This window comes from Myotis brandtii, unplaced genomic scaffold, assembly GCF_000412655.1.
Source record: "Myotis brandtii unplaced genomic scaffold, ASM41265v1 scaffold45, whole genome shotgun sequence".
In the NCBI taxonomy this organism is placed as follows: domain Eukaryota; kingdom Metazoa; phylum Chordata; class Mammalia; order Chiroptera; family Vespertilionidae; genus Myotis; species Myotis brandtii.
Genome location: NW_005367209.1, coordinates 6,362,722 through 6,376,053, shown reverse-complemented (window position 1 = coordinate 6,376,053; position 13,332 = coordinate 6,362,722). Strand labels below are relative to the sequence as shown.

At 54.8% G+C, this 13,332-nt stretch overlaps 2 protein-coding genes across 3 annotated transcripts in view; one reads left to right on the top strand and one right to left on the bottom strand.

The window, feature by feature from the left end:
• HSPA12B (heat shock 70kD protein 12B) overlaps window positions 1–1,397 on the top strand; it is a 17,455-nt gene extending 16,058 nt beyond the window's left edge. The window contains exon 14 of the mRNA XM_005874752.2: window positions 1,394–1,397. Coding sequence (XP_005874814.2) covers window positions 1,394–1,397 — 4 coding nt within the window. The remainder of the gene's footprint in view (window positions 1–1,393) is intronic.
• LOC102250953 (chromosome unknown open reading frame, human C20orf27) lies at window positions 1,087–11,267 on the bottom strand. Of its 2 annotated transcripts, none has more exons than XM_014546492.1 (6): window positions 11,115–11,267; window positions 6,914–7,029; window positions 5,420–5,562; window positions 2,996–3,134; window positions 2,010–2,132; window positions 1,087–1,771 (listed from the first exon to the last, which is right to left on the bottom strand). In XM_014546492.1, the coding sequence occupies exons 2-6, from the start codon at window positions 6,930–6,932 to the stop codon at window positions 1,671–1,673; spliced, it is 525 nt and encodes a 174-aa protein (XP_014401978.1). In that variant the 5' UTR covers window positions 6,933–7,029; window positions 11,115–11,267; the 3' UTR covers window positions 1,087–1,670. The 2 variants fall into 2 exon arrangements, with proteins under 2 accessions (XP_014401978.1, XP_014401979.1); XM_014546493.1 differs by lacking the exon at window positions 11,115–11,267 and adding an exon at window positions 8,671–8,692.
• Window positions 11,268–13,332: the final 2,065 nt, after the last annotated feature.

The following is a 13,332-nucleotide window of genomic DNA, read 5'->3' as shown; positions in this document are numbered from 1 at the left end:
GGGTGGTGAGGTGGCAGGAGGGTGGGTGGAGAAACATCCAGAGGCTCTGGCCTTGGGATTGGGCCCAGACTGACTGTAAGGCTGAAGGGCTCTGCCAAGGACTGGGGTCAAGGAGGCTTGATTGGGACACCCACAGGGAACACGTGACTCCGAAGGCAGAATGCTCCAGATGACTGGATCCTGGCCAGAACTGGGGGTGGGGGGTGGATGCAGTTGGGAGGTAGAGGCCAGGCAAGGCCCATAGCGGAGGGGCAGCAGGAGGAAGGGGCTTGGCTGGGACTGGGCGCAATGCACCGATTGGTGGGCTCAAGCCACACAGGGAGTGGGGCAGAGCAGCCTGGTACCACAGGAAAATGACTGGAAGCTGACACAAGAGGGACAGGGGTAGTAGGGCCTTCCTGGGGTGGTGCTGACCACCCAGGTATGACTGTTAATTGTAGAAAGGGCAGTAGCAGGCTAATGAGAAGCATACAGGGTGAAGGCACTTGTGAGGGAATGTGGGAAGCATGCTGGGGGCGGGCTTTCCTTTGGGACAGATGAAGGCTCCAAGGGCAACCTGTGAATGACCCACTTGAACCCTATCCCAGCCACAAAATGGGGGAGGGGCGTTAGGAGGACAAAGGGGACACTAAGGCCTGTCTCAGCTCTGCCAGACAACTCAATGTGCCCTTATGCCCGCCCAGGACATGCAACAGCCCTACCTGCCCGAGGTGACAATAAAGCATTTATGCTGGTACCTCACAAGAGGGAACCCGTTATGTAGTAGAGGGGGCCTGGGTTCCAGAAAAAAGGGAGAAAGCTTTCAGCTGTGCATGGGGCTGGGAACTGACCAAAACGAGGATGCTGGTGTCTCCTTGTCAAGTATCCCAAACAGAACTCTCTCTGGCCTGGGCAGAAGGGCCCTCCACATCCAAACTCTCTTGGCAACTGTTCTCAGGCCTAAAATGCCATCACCTGCAGACAGCACTTTGGGGACTAGGCACTGTAATACCACACAGTCCCTTGCCTCCTAAGAGTAGAACTCCCTTGGCCCAGAGTCTAAGGGGTGGGCGTTCTCAGGACCCTGAAGAACAAACATTCCACTGGTCTCTGGTATCCACTGAAAGTTTTATTTCTTTAGGATTTCATCCCAACCATTGTTTAAAAACCAGTGACACACACCTGGGTGCAGGAGCTGGGAACTGCACCTCCCTCCACTCACCATAGACAGTAGTGGGAGAGGGAGGAGGCAGGAGAGGCGGCTTACATGAGACAGCAGCAGCAGTAATGGAAATGACGACATCACAGCCAGCTCCCTCCTCTCCAGGCCCTGGCTGGAGCTCCTATGGCTTGCAAGTGGGGAGGGATCGGTAAAGCCCACCCTAGGTCCTCCCCCTCCCCCACCCCTCCTCAGATAGCCTCCTTGGGGGCTCAACCCATTTCTTCCCGCAGGAGACTGAGGCACATGGAGAGGAGGAAGTGGGAAGAGGAAGACACAGGAGAGGCAGGGAGGTGGCATGAATGAAGGCAGAGGTGAGGCGTGGGCAAGGCCCCAGCTTGGAGGCTCCTAGACACACCACCCCCATGCCCATCCTAGGGACAGATGAGGAAGCCACACCATCATGCAGCATTTGGGTAGATGAGGTGGAGATTAAGGCTGAGGGGCCCCAAGGTGGGCAGGGGTGTGGGCCTCAGTCGAAGCCGTGCCAGTCGCTGTGCTCCGAGTCGTATTCTAGCTCAGCACCCACGCACTTGACACCATCCAGCAGCATGGGTGTGCCATGGTGCCGGTCTGCAAGGTAGGCTTCAAGTCAGTATGCCAGGCTGGACCATTGGCCCCACCCATTCCAAGAGGTCCCCTCCACCTTCTCTCTGGGCTCTATTGGGGGGGGGGGGGGGAGACACTCAACAAGGAGGTGGGGAACCCCAGCCATGGCAAGGATCCCTTTTTCAGACAGGAGGGAGGCAGAATCCCCTTTTGACCAAACGCGTTTCCCTCCCCTAGCCAGATGCACGCCCTGCACTCTCACCCATGACGCGGGCCTGCACCACCACTCGCACACAGGTGCCTGTGCCACCTTCACAGGCTAGCAGCATCTCCTCCTTGAGGACGCCTTCCTTGTGCGCTGTGTACTCACACTTGACGCTGTAACCTGTCCGGGCAATCAGCAACTCCATGGCCTCCAGCCCCTGCCCCCCAGCACTCATTGGCTCCCTCCTCCAGAGGAGCAAGGATAGTCTAGGACCTGTGCCCCTGAGGCTGGGGCACAGGCGTGAGAAATTTCCCATTCTTCAATGAACTCTACATGCCTCAGGCCTGTGACCACCCCATTAAGGCTCCAAGGGTCAAACTTCCAGGAGGAGGAACTGCTGATTCCCCAAAAAGGCAGGCAAGGAGAGGGAGTGATTGGAAAGTGGGGGTAGGCAGGCCAGGACTTGAGCCGATTAGGTGGCAAGAGGCAAAGGCCTGAGGAAGTTTGCTCAATCCACTTAAGGGTAAGGTCATGAGGAGGTGGGGGGACATGTGACTGAAGCTGGGGCTTCAGCACACAGTGAAACTGACGCCCTAGCCTATGGAGAGGGTGGGGGCTGAAGCTAGCAGGGTGGGGAGAGGCAGCCCCCAGCCCGAAGCCCAGGTGGGGGCTAGGAGGGAGCCTTGAAGTTCCTAAGGCTCCAGCAGGTTTCTCTTGAGGGACATGAGGGAGGGAGGTCTGAAGGTCCAGAGCCAGTTCTTCAGTGGCTCCCATCATCCCACTGATTGAACTATCAGGCAGTGGGGCAGACATAGGCCAACAGTGTGAGCCCATGGGCTTCTGTCCAGGGAGTGAGGCCTGGGGCAAGGGACCTGCCAAGTTGCCACACTGTAAGCCCATATAGAAGGCGTCATGTTCCCAGCTGCTGAGTTGCCTGTCCCCACTACGTGGGGGGAAAAGAGCATCCCATGTTCTCACTCCCATTCACACCCAGGCCCTGATGGAGGAAGGCGAGCCTCCAGCACCCTGAGCAGAGGACGCACCTTCTGGGACAGGCATGATGCTGAGGAGCTTGAGGTGCAGGCTGGGGACAGGTGCCTCTCGGACGTCCTTGCTCAGCCTTTGCACCGAGGGCAGAGTGAAGGTAATCTCATACCTGTGCAGGATCTTCAGGAAGCCAACCTGCAGCAGGAAGGGTGGAGGAAGGAAGCACCTTCACTTACAGCCTCCCCCAGGGCCCATGCCATCTATGATCCTGTGGGCCTTTGCACCTGTTTCCTTGGGGATCCTAGGGGGTCTATCTGCCCCCTCCACTCCAGCTGGTCCACACCCCAAGCCTGGTGACTCCAGGTCTTTCCCCGAGGACCTCACCTCACAGCTGGGCCACACACTCCTCAGCATCTGTCTCATGGGCCCCACAGCTCCTCAGTGGCCCATTTTATAGACAAGGAAATGGAAGCTGGGAAATGACAGGCTACAGGCCTCTTGGCCACACTTACCATAAGTAGCACAGAGCAAGGTACCAGCCACTGCCCAGAAGGGGCCATCCACCTGCCCCCATCACTACTATCGCCTGCCCAGAGCCAACAGCCCTGGGTCAGGGACACTGGTCCTCCAGTCACTCATGTGGAGGCATGGGGCAACACAAATTGCACAGAATGAAGGCTGGCTTAGAATTAGAAACTGACACGAGACCAGCTGTGTCAGTCCAGAGCTGGCCCACAGACCTGGCACCAGCCATTGAACCCAGGCTCCTGCCTGCCTGCTGGCATCTGAACATGGATGCCTGCCTGCCCACTCAAAGGCTCACTGTGTCCAACAGGCTCGACTCAGGGTCCAAGCAATTTCTGTTGTTCATACAGTGCTTGGCAACCGATGCCCTCTGGGATAGATGCCATCCTTGGAAACTCCAGCCGTATGAAGGGTCACCAGCCAGGGTGGCTGCTGAGCAGGCAGGCTGACCGAGTGCCAGTCCAGGAGGCACAGAGGTGCAGCTGTACCCACAGCTCACATGCACACACTCTCTTCTGTTCATGCTTTCAGGGGCCGGAGGGCCCTGTCCCTGGGGGCCAGTTGGGGTTGGCTGCATGGAACATTTAGCTTTTCAATGGGATCAGGCTGATGCCACTGCATGATAAAGCTCAGTCCGTGTGGCTCCCGCACTCTGCAGGTGGCGGACACACTTCTCAAGAGAGCTTTCTGGCTGGGCCTGCCAAGGATGACCCTGTGATGCAGCTGCACCACTTGCAGAATTTTCCAGGGGAAATACTCAGAGATGTGCAAAAAAATACTCATCACTGCCCTCTTTCTAACAGTAAGAAATAGAAACAGCAGTAACACCAGGAATAGGGAGTCAGCTAAATCAACGATGATACATATAATGGAATACAGCTGTAGAATCTCGTGGAAAATGATTTACTGATAGAGGCAGAGACGGTTCACAACAGAAGCAAGCAAAAAACAGTGTTACACTGTGATACCAGCTTTTTGTTTATGGAAACAAAGCTATTAAAAAAAAACTAGAATGGCACACATCAAAATATTAACCATTGTTATTTCTAGATTCTAAAATTGTGGGTACTTTTAAATTTCTTTATAGTTTTCTCTATCTTCCAAAGTTTCTGTAATAGACATGAATAGATTTTGCAATGGGGAGTGGAGGAGAGGGAGAGATTTTTTTCAAATCTTCACCCGAGGATATTTTTTCCACTGATTTTCAGGCAGAGTGGAAGGGGGGTAGGAGGGGAGAAAGATAGAAACATCGATGTGAACCCAAACCAGCCAGGGCTATTTTTTTAAGTTTTATTTCATTCTGTTTATTCCCTTGGGGAAGTTGTCCTAGGAGAAAGAGCAAGGATTGGGCAGAGATGGGTATGAATCTGGGCCCCTCCTCAGGGTGGTCTCGGTGGAACAGATGCCCCCCTCCCCTGGCATTCCTGCTCAACTTTGGAGCCCTGGTTTATTGTCCAACCTGAGGGCGTCACTCTCTGTTTCCCCCAATCCATTCCCTTCAGAGAGTTTCTCCTGCCCCTCCCAAGTGGATGTGGGATCCAACAGTGTCCCAAGAGCTGGAGAAGCCACACTGGAGGGTGTGTGAAGTGTGAGCAATAGGAGAAGGTGTGCTCCAAAGAGCAGAAAATATGGGGCTGAATTAGCCAGCGGTTTGGCAAAAAAGGAAAATAAAGTCATACCTTGTTATTAGCATAATTAGTCTCCCAATTGTGTAACATAAATACATTCTTCCATTTTATTCTCGAACCAACTCTATGGGATGTGAATTGTCTTCATTTCAGAGAACAGGAAGCTGAGGTGAACTGCCCAAGGTCACGGAGCCTGACTAGCAGACCTGGACCTGAACCCAGGCCTCAACTTAGAGGATGTGGAACTGACAGGCCCAGGAAGCCAAGCAGGGCTGAGAAGGAGGTGGAGGAAGTAAGACTAATGGGGGAGGGGAGCCGTGCACATACCTTAACCAGAAAGCTGCCGTCACTCTCCTGGGTGACCATGACCACCGAGTCATGCAGCTTGTCATCGAAGTGGACGTGGCTCTGGGAGCCCTCCGCATCATGGCCTGCTGCAAAGCGGATACTCCGGACTCTGGGCTTGTTGCCTAGGCAGAGAGTGGAAGACGGCTCCAGGGACTGCGGGCTTCCTCTACCCCCAGGAAATGACTCCTCCTTGTTGCTCCCCTACCCCCTGCAAGTGCCCTTGACATCACACAGCACTCACTTTCAAGGCTAGGCCACATCCTACCAGACTCTGGGGATCATGAGGCTTGAGGCCCAGTCCTCCCACAAAAAATACCCAAAGAATGGGTGTCGGGAATTGGCTACTATCACACCTCACTTAGGGAATAAGGCTGACACCAGACACAAGAAGAGACAGTCTTCCAGACTCTCACCTAGCCCCAGGTGGACCAAGACCCAGCCCTGGCCTCAGGAAGCCTCCCCAGGGCTCTCCTCCACAGGGCCACGCTCCCCATCTCTGGGACCTTCTCTTCCAGGTATGCCAGTGCCTGAGGTCCCTGTCTGCCCCTCCTGATGACCCCAACCTGGTCGGGGTGAGGGGCAAGGACAGGAACAGGCTCCTTGGGACCTGTCTGGGAGTGGGAAAAACAAAAGGGGGCAAACCCCACACTGAGCCCACCACCTGGGAGAGGCTGCGCTGCCCCTAACTTGTCCCAGATCACTGGCAGGAAAGATGGGAGAACCCAGGGGAGCCTCCAGGACCCTGCCCAGAGACCCCCTCGTCTGTGTGACCCTTCACAAGACCCTCCACTGCTCCCAGAGGGATCAGGTTCTCCAAAGCCAGGAGGCAGGGGCTGAGACAGGCAGCGTATCAGGAGCCAGTCCTGGGGGAGGTCTGTCTTACCAAGAGCAAGACCCCAGTCCTCTCTGGCCCCCACAGTCCCGAGGCCTCCCAAGAGCCCTGCTCAGAGTCCTCCTGGTGCAGGGCCTGGCCTCGCCCTGGCCTGGGTTCTTACACGCTCGGTGGAGGTCCAGAGGAGCCAGCCTGGCACTGCCACATTCTTTGCTGAGACCCCAGACCCGACCCTTAAATCTCACCAGCCTCCTCTGCCTAACACCCTCCAGGAGCCCTTCTGACTCTGAATGAACCCAAAATCCCTTTCTGTGGCTCTACCCACCTCGCCAAGCTCAGTGCTCACCCAAGCCCCGCATGTCTCTCCAACCCCCACAGTGCAACGCAGAGGCTGGAACACAGGGACATGAGGGCTCATACCTCCAGCACACCAAGGGGCCCCACATTCCCTGCTAGGGCTTGGGTGTACCCTAGGACCTGGCATAAACACTGGTGCATTTACTGATGTAATTTGTGCTCACATTCAGACACACACACCCCCCCACACACACAGCCAATGCAGGCCCCACAGGCAATAACACCCCTCTCACTGCACCCGCTGGAAGGCCCTGCAAACCCCACCAGGCCAGGAAGGCACTCACCCTTGTTGGCTGCAGCCATGGATGCCCTCCCTGCCACGGGGGAGACACGCAGCTCCTTCTGGACCCTGCTGTGTAAGCTCAGCAGCCTCCCATGCTCCAAGGACAGCAGCAGGAGCCTGTAGGGTAGGGAGTGGGGAAGGGAGTGGGAAGGCAGGGATCAGGGCCACCCATGGCCTGAGAACAGAGACCTCCCTTTAGGAAGGACTCAAACCCCTGCTGCTCTTAGCAGCCCAAGTGGTGCCTGCACCCTCTAGCACAAGGAGCTCTGCCCCCAAGTCCTCTACCCACACCCCACATTCACCAAGAGCCCTCACCCCGCCTGACACCCTATTGACCCAGGGCCCAACTGGCATGCACGGAGCTGCAGCTTCTGGGTGCCAAAGCACCAGCACAGAACACGTGTGCCCAGGCCACCTGAGGCTGACAGGAGGGGCAGTCTGGAAAGGAGGGGACTTCTTTGGCTCTTTCCAGGAGCTAGTTCTAGAGCTGATGACACCAAGGGGTGTACCCTCCTGCAGCCAGAGTCCACAGTGTTCAGGTCATACACCCAATAAGTTGGGTCCAGGTCAGAGTCAACAGTATGTTTGGAGGGGAGCAAAAATGGGGGTCTACATAAGACGTGTCCTTGGGGCTTTCCCTACTGGTGACTGACCAGGGCCATATACAGAACAGACACCTGTGAAGGGGACTGCCCTCCCCAGCTCAGCTCCCCAAAAGCAGGCAGCCTCAAGGCAAGGACAGCGGAGGTGCCCAGGAAGCCTGTGTGAGCAGCCCGGCCCCCGTGGGCTGAGCTGGGATCATCTCAACATCAAAATGAATAATGAGCCTGCCAGTGTGGCTCAATGGTTGGGCAATCCATGAATCAGAAAGTCACAGTTTAATTCCCAGTCAGGGCACATGTCGGGGTTGCAGGCTCAATCCCCAGTAGGGGTTGTGCAGGAGGCAGCCGATCGATGATTCTCTCTTATCATTAATGTTTCTATCCCTTTCTTCCTCTCCCTCTCGCTGAAATCAATAAAAACATTTTTTTAAAAGAATAATGAGTGCAACTGATGGAAACAGATGGAATACATAAAACTGGAGCAGTCACAGAGATTAGGAACAAAAGGAGAGAGAAAGCCAAACAAACAAACCCCAACCCTCATTTGTCACCACCGACAGTGACAATGCCCTAACTCTTTACTCTGAAAATTGGCAATAACGAGAAATAATTCAGCCTGTCTCCTGGCCTTTCCCGTAATGAAATTGCCCTGGTGGTTAAAAGAAAGCTCTTTTTTACAGAAGAATTCTCGCTGTTAAATAACAAAGAAAAGACCAAATGCCAAGTAATTCTGCAACCCCCAACTCCCGCTGGAGGCAGTGAGTCAGTGGATGGTAAACCAGAGGAAAAAGGTTGACAGAAGTAGATGCTTACAGATGATCACGTGTCACCAACAGATGACCTAGAGTTCTTAAGGGGAATGACACACGTTTGCAATGGAGAGATGTGACATCAGCCAGTCAGGCGCCGGTTAATCGCCCCTCACTCACAATGGACCTGACACACTGATACCTCCCGATGTGAGGCAGCACCAAATCACAGCACCACTGGCAAGGGCACAGCACCTGCCCAAAACGTCTAACTTGCATCTAATCAAGGCCCCAGCTCCAACTGCTGGCTTATTGAAAACACAGTGGTTAGTGGAACAAATTAAAGGACTCCACAAGAAAGCAATGAGACACACCCAGAAGGCAGGATAGTCTTTAGGACAACTGACCTGTTTTGTTGTTTTTTCTGAACTGCAAGAAAAATAAAGGAAGAGAAGTTTTTTAGATAGGGGATGGGCAAAAAACAGACTACAGGGCTGCTGCCTGTTTTGTTTTTTATTGATTTTAAAGAGAGAGAGAGAGAGAGAAACATCAATGAGAGAAATACCAATCTGCTGCCTCCCGCAGGTGCCCAACCGCCCTGTCAGAGGATCAAACCCACAACCTGGGTGTGTCCTGACCAGAATCGAACCTGCCACCTTTCATCAGTGTATGGGAGGAAGCTCCAACCAACCAGCCAGCCAGCGCCACTGCCTGTTTTTTGTCAAGTTTTATGGGAACACAACCACACTCATTTGTTTACCTATCATCTAAAACTGCTTTTGCAAAAACAAAACAAAATAAAAAAAACTAGTTTGAGTAGTTGCCACAGAGACCACATAGCCTGCAATGACTAAATTATTTACTATCTGGCCCTTCACAGAAAAAGTCTGCCAACTGCTGTTCTAGATTAACACACAAAGAGACCAAGAAGGCAGGGACTCTATGGGACAAATGACCTGGTTTTTTCCACTACACCAGCTGCGAGAAGAAAAATAAATGGGGTAGGGGGTTTCTAAATACCCATAAAAAATACATTTGGGGATAATTAGAAAATGTGAATGGGACTGGTTCTTAGACGACATTACGAAATAAGAGCTTATTTTATTTGGTGAGATAATGAAATTGCATTCTGTAGAGAAGTATGTCCTATTTTTCAGAGATACACACTTAAGTATTTGGGAGATGAGTGACCCACGAATGATCTCAGCTAGTCCAGGGAATGAGGAAGGGAAGCAAACCACAGACTGGTGGCCTCATAGTGAGGGACTGGGCCAGCGGAGGACATGACCTGGAGGTCTCGCAGGCGCTGAGCTGCCTGGACACCGGCCTCACTTCCCTTCCCACTTCCCAGTTCAAGAAGTCCACCCAGGCCCAACCCTGCCTCATGGGCACGGTGATCAGCTTGGGTGCCAGGACCCCTGATTGAAGGAGGCTGCAAGGCAAGGCAAGGCTTGGGTCTCAGGAATGCAGGAGTCACCACAGCAGGTACAGCCCAGGCCAGCACACATCCCCATCCCCTTGGAGGCTAGCTCCCAGGCCCCACTCAGAGTGCAAGGAGGGTTACTATGCCCCCACTCATCATCTCTGGCCTGGGCTGCTCTGGGTCTGCTTATCCCCAGGGATTCTGGCTCTAGGAGAGAAGCCTACCCCCACCCCATCCACTCCAGCCACCTTCAGAAACTATGGACTCAGAGTATGTGAAAAATGGCCATGAGCAAGGGGTACCGGTTCACCTTCCTACTTTCCGAAGAGGCTGTTCCAGCCACACCTCTGCAGGGGGAATGACTGTCCAATGCCCACAAGATCCCTGCATCTCCCAAGATACTTCCTGGAGGCCCTGGTGAAACTCGTAACCAGTGGCAGATCAGCAAAGACTCCTGGGGACTCTTCACAAAAACACTCTGACCCAGTACTTGCAGGGCCCCCTCCCTGTCTTCCCCCACAATGCATTGCATGTTGCCTGCCTGGAACAATCCTGTCCCCCAAGCCTGGATCTCAGCCCCAGCATACTTTCTTAGGGTAGCACACCACCACACCCCTGCCCATCCCAGCATAGGCCTGAAACACCTTTAAAAGGATCCCCTTCTCATTTATGGGATCATTTCATATCTATGTTCCCTTTCAAGGGCAGTAACTGGCTTTGCCAAACTCTGTCTAGGCCAAACTCTCCCAGCACCTGGCAGGGAGAACCTGTGTTCAGTTCATATTTGTTAAATGAATGAATGACCAAACTAAGCAGAGCCCAAGTCGGGGCCTTGGCTGGGCCCTCTTGGCAACTCTCTTACCAAATGCTCTCAGGAAGAGGAAAGCCCTACCCCACTCTCTTAGCCAACCTCTGCCCTGGAGGGCACACCCCTCCCCCATCTCAGAGTATAGCCTCCCACTAGGCATCCTTCTAGCCTTGCCACCATCAACTGGTGATCAACGCTTTCCATCGTTGACATGGAAAGCCCAAAAGGTAGGGCCTGCATAAAGCCAGAGAGTGGAACCTGCATCTCCTGCACTGACCAGCAGAGGGGGAGGCAAGTGACTTCAGGGGCCCAGAGCCAGGAAGAAGCGAGCCTCCTTTCTCACAGCAGGAGGCTGTCCCCTGGAAGCCAGACTCTTCACACAATTCCTTATCGGAAGCAGGAGGAGAAGGTGTCCAGCCTCCTCCTGCTGCACTGTGTCCACAGGGAACTGCGAGGCCCCTTCCTGTGCCAGCCCAGTCCTGAGTATGCCCCCAGCTGCACAGCCTTCTGGAGCCAGCAGGGGCATGGGCAGGAGCATGGTTCCCGAGCCCAGCAGTCCTGGTCCAGATTCAGGCTGCCCGGGCAAGTTACTGCACATCTCTGTGCCTCAGTTTCCTCACCTGTAACACAGGAAAAAGCAGTGGCCTCTTCCTCAGAGGGTTTGATGCAGCTGGTGTCTGAAGCTCTGACAACACTCCCCAGTTCACCCCCACCTTTGCAAAAGCAAACCCCCAAAGGCCTGCTTTTGGAAGCAAAGGCAATTTCAGGGCAGCACTGTGGAGAGAGAGGACTTCAGGCAATCCTGGAACAGCCAGGAATGGCCCTCAGGGTGGGCCCCCCCAGGACGTCAGCCTTCTCAGAATACAGCTCATGGGTCGAGGGGCCTCCCTCCCCCTTTCCACCTCCATCCTGCTGTCCCCCTCCTCCACTCCCAGGCCAGGCAGGTCCCCAGGGATTGACAGAGAACAGACTGCTGGGAGCCTGCTGTCCTCAAAACCAGAGGAACTCACAAGGCAGATGTGAACAATGTACATCCTGGAAAATACCCCCAGCCCAGCAAAAAAAAAAAAAGTTACGCCCTCCCCTTAGATAGGCTATTAACAGGTCAGGGGTGGTACCAGGGACAAGCCGCAGGATGGGGGCTGGAGAGAGGGCCTTAAGGGTTTCTTTGGCTCTCAGTCACTCTCAGGGAAATTGGAGGAAACTTCTTTCTAGAGGACAGAATGCTGCCAGCTCAGGTCCCTCTCACCTTTAGAGAGAATTGCTGCTTCAAGGTTACCCTATCCAGGGCAGGGCTCAGCCAGGCCCAGTGAAGCCTCTGGCGTGAAGAACAGGCACAGGGACAATGACAAGTGAGTAGACAGATGGACAGATGGACAGTTACACAGAAACCCAGAGTTCTCAGCCCCTTAGACTCCTGCCCCACAGGGTGCTGTCTGTCACTCCAGGCTATACCGCACTGGGGCCCATGCCTCCAGACTGGAAGGAGGGCCTATGGCAGATGGAGCTCCAGAACCTGCCACCTTCTTGGGTTTCTAGCTCAATCCCCAGTAGGGAGCATGCAGGAGGCAAATGATCAGTGTTTGTCACATCAATGTCTGTCCCTCCATATCCTTTTCTCTCTCTAAAATCAATAAAGACATTTTTTTTAATTGCCCAACCTTGTAAAAAGATTGCCCACTGGGGCCACTGACCTGCTGGCTCCAGAACCCAACAAAGACTGAACACAGTGGGGACCCACGTACTTAGACCAATGCCTGGGAAGGTAAGACCGGAAGTCAGGTATGGCTGTGGCAGTTTTATATCAACTCAGTTTGGATGTGACTCCATTTCCTTGTAAGGAGAGGTATGAGTGTTCTCTCTCACATCCATCATGCCACACCCTCCTATCTCCCCAAGAAGAGCTGCCTTCCTCTATCTAGCATCCCCTCCTCAAAAAACCCTACCCCAAGCCCAAAGCTAGAAGGTGCTTGGATTCCCTCCGGCGTCCAGACTGCCTGCTCCACCCTGGCGGTCCCAACTAGTAAAGGCCAGGCAGGGTCCAGGGTTTGTCAGCTGCCCCTGACTTTCCTCAGTTCTACTCCTGCTTCCTAATGCCGAGAATCAAGAGGAAAGGCGATCCAATGCCTCCTTCCTCAGTCCAGCAGGGCCCCTGTTCATTCACAGGAACACGGGCTCAGAACCTAGATGCACCAGGGGGCCAGGTGTAGGGACCTGTATCTTCTCCCGCCTCCATCCCCAAGGATGTGGCGCCCCTATCCCCGCCCCCTTCTCCTCCTCGCCGAGGACAAATGAGGGTAAAGGACCCCACCCCGCAACCCCCATCACATCCCTCCCGGTCTGAGAGGCAGCGTCTCTGTCTTCAAAGATAATCCTGCGCCCTCCCCACCATGACCTCTGTTGACGCAGTCTCTGGAGCCCGCACTCCCCGACATCACCGCCCTCCTACCTGAGGGTGCCGAGGCACGGGAGGCTCAGAGAGTACCCGCCCAAGGTCACACAGCGAGGCAGGGGCTGCAGCGGTGGGGGGATGCGGATGGCGCTGACCCCGTTACGCCCCCGCCCTCGCAGTGTCACACGTGCCCCGGACAGCGCCCCACAGAGATAAACCCAGCTACACAGGCTGACGGTCACCGCGCCCCCGGGGCCGGGCATCTCCCCAGCTCAGATGCCAGAGCGCCCTCCCCAGCCCGGCCCCGACAACGGAGCGCCCCTCCACCGCCTCAGCCGCATGGGGTCTCCTGCACCGACTGCTTAGGACACAGGCTCCGCTGGGAGGGGATCTCCGCGAGCGGGGAGGGACCGGCAGGTAGCGGGAGGAGAGGCGGTCTTACCGTG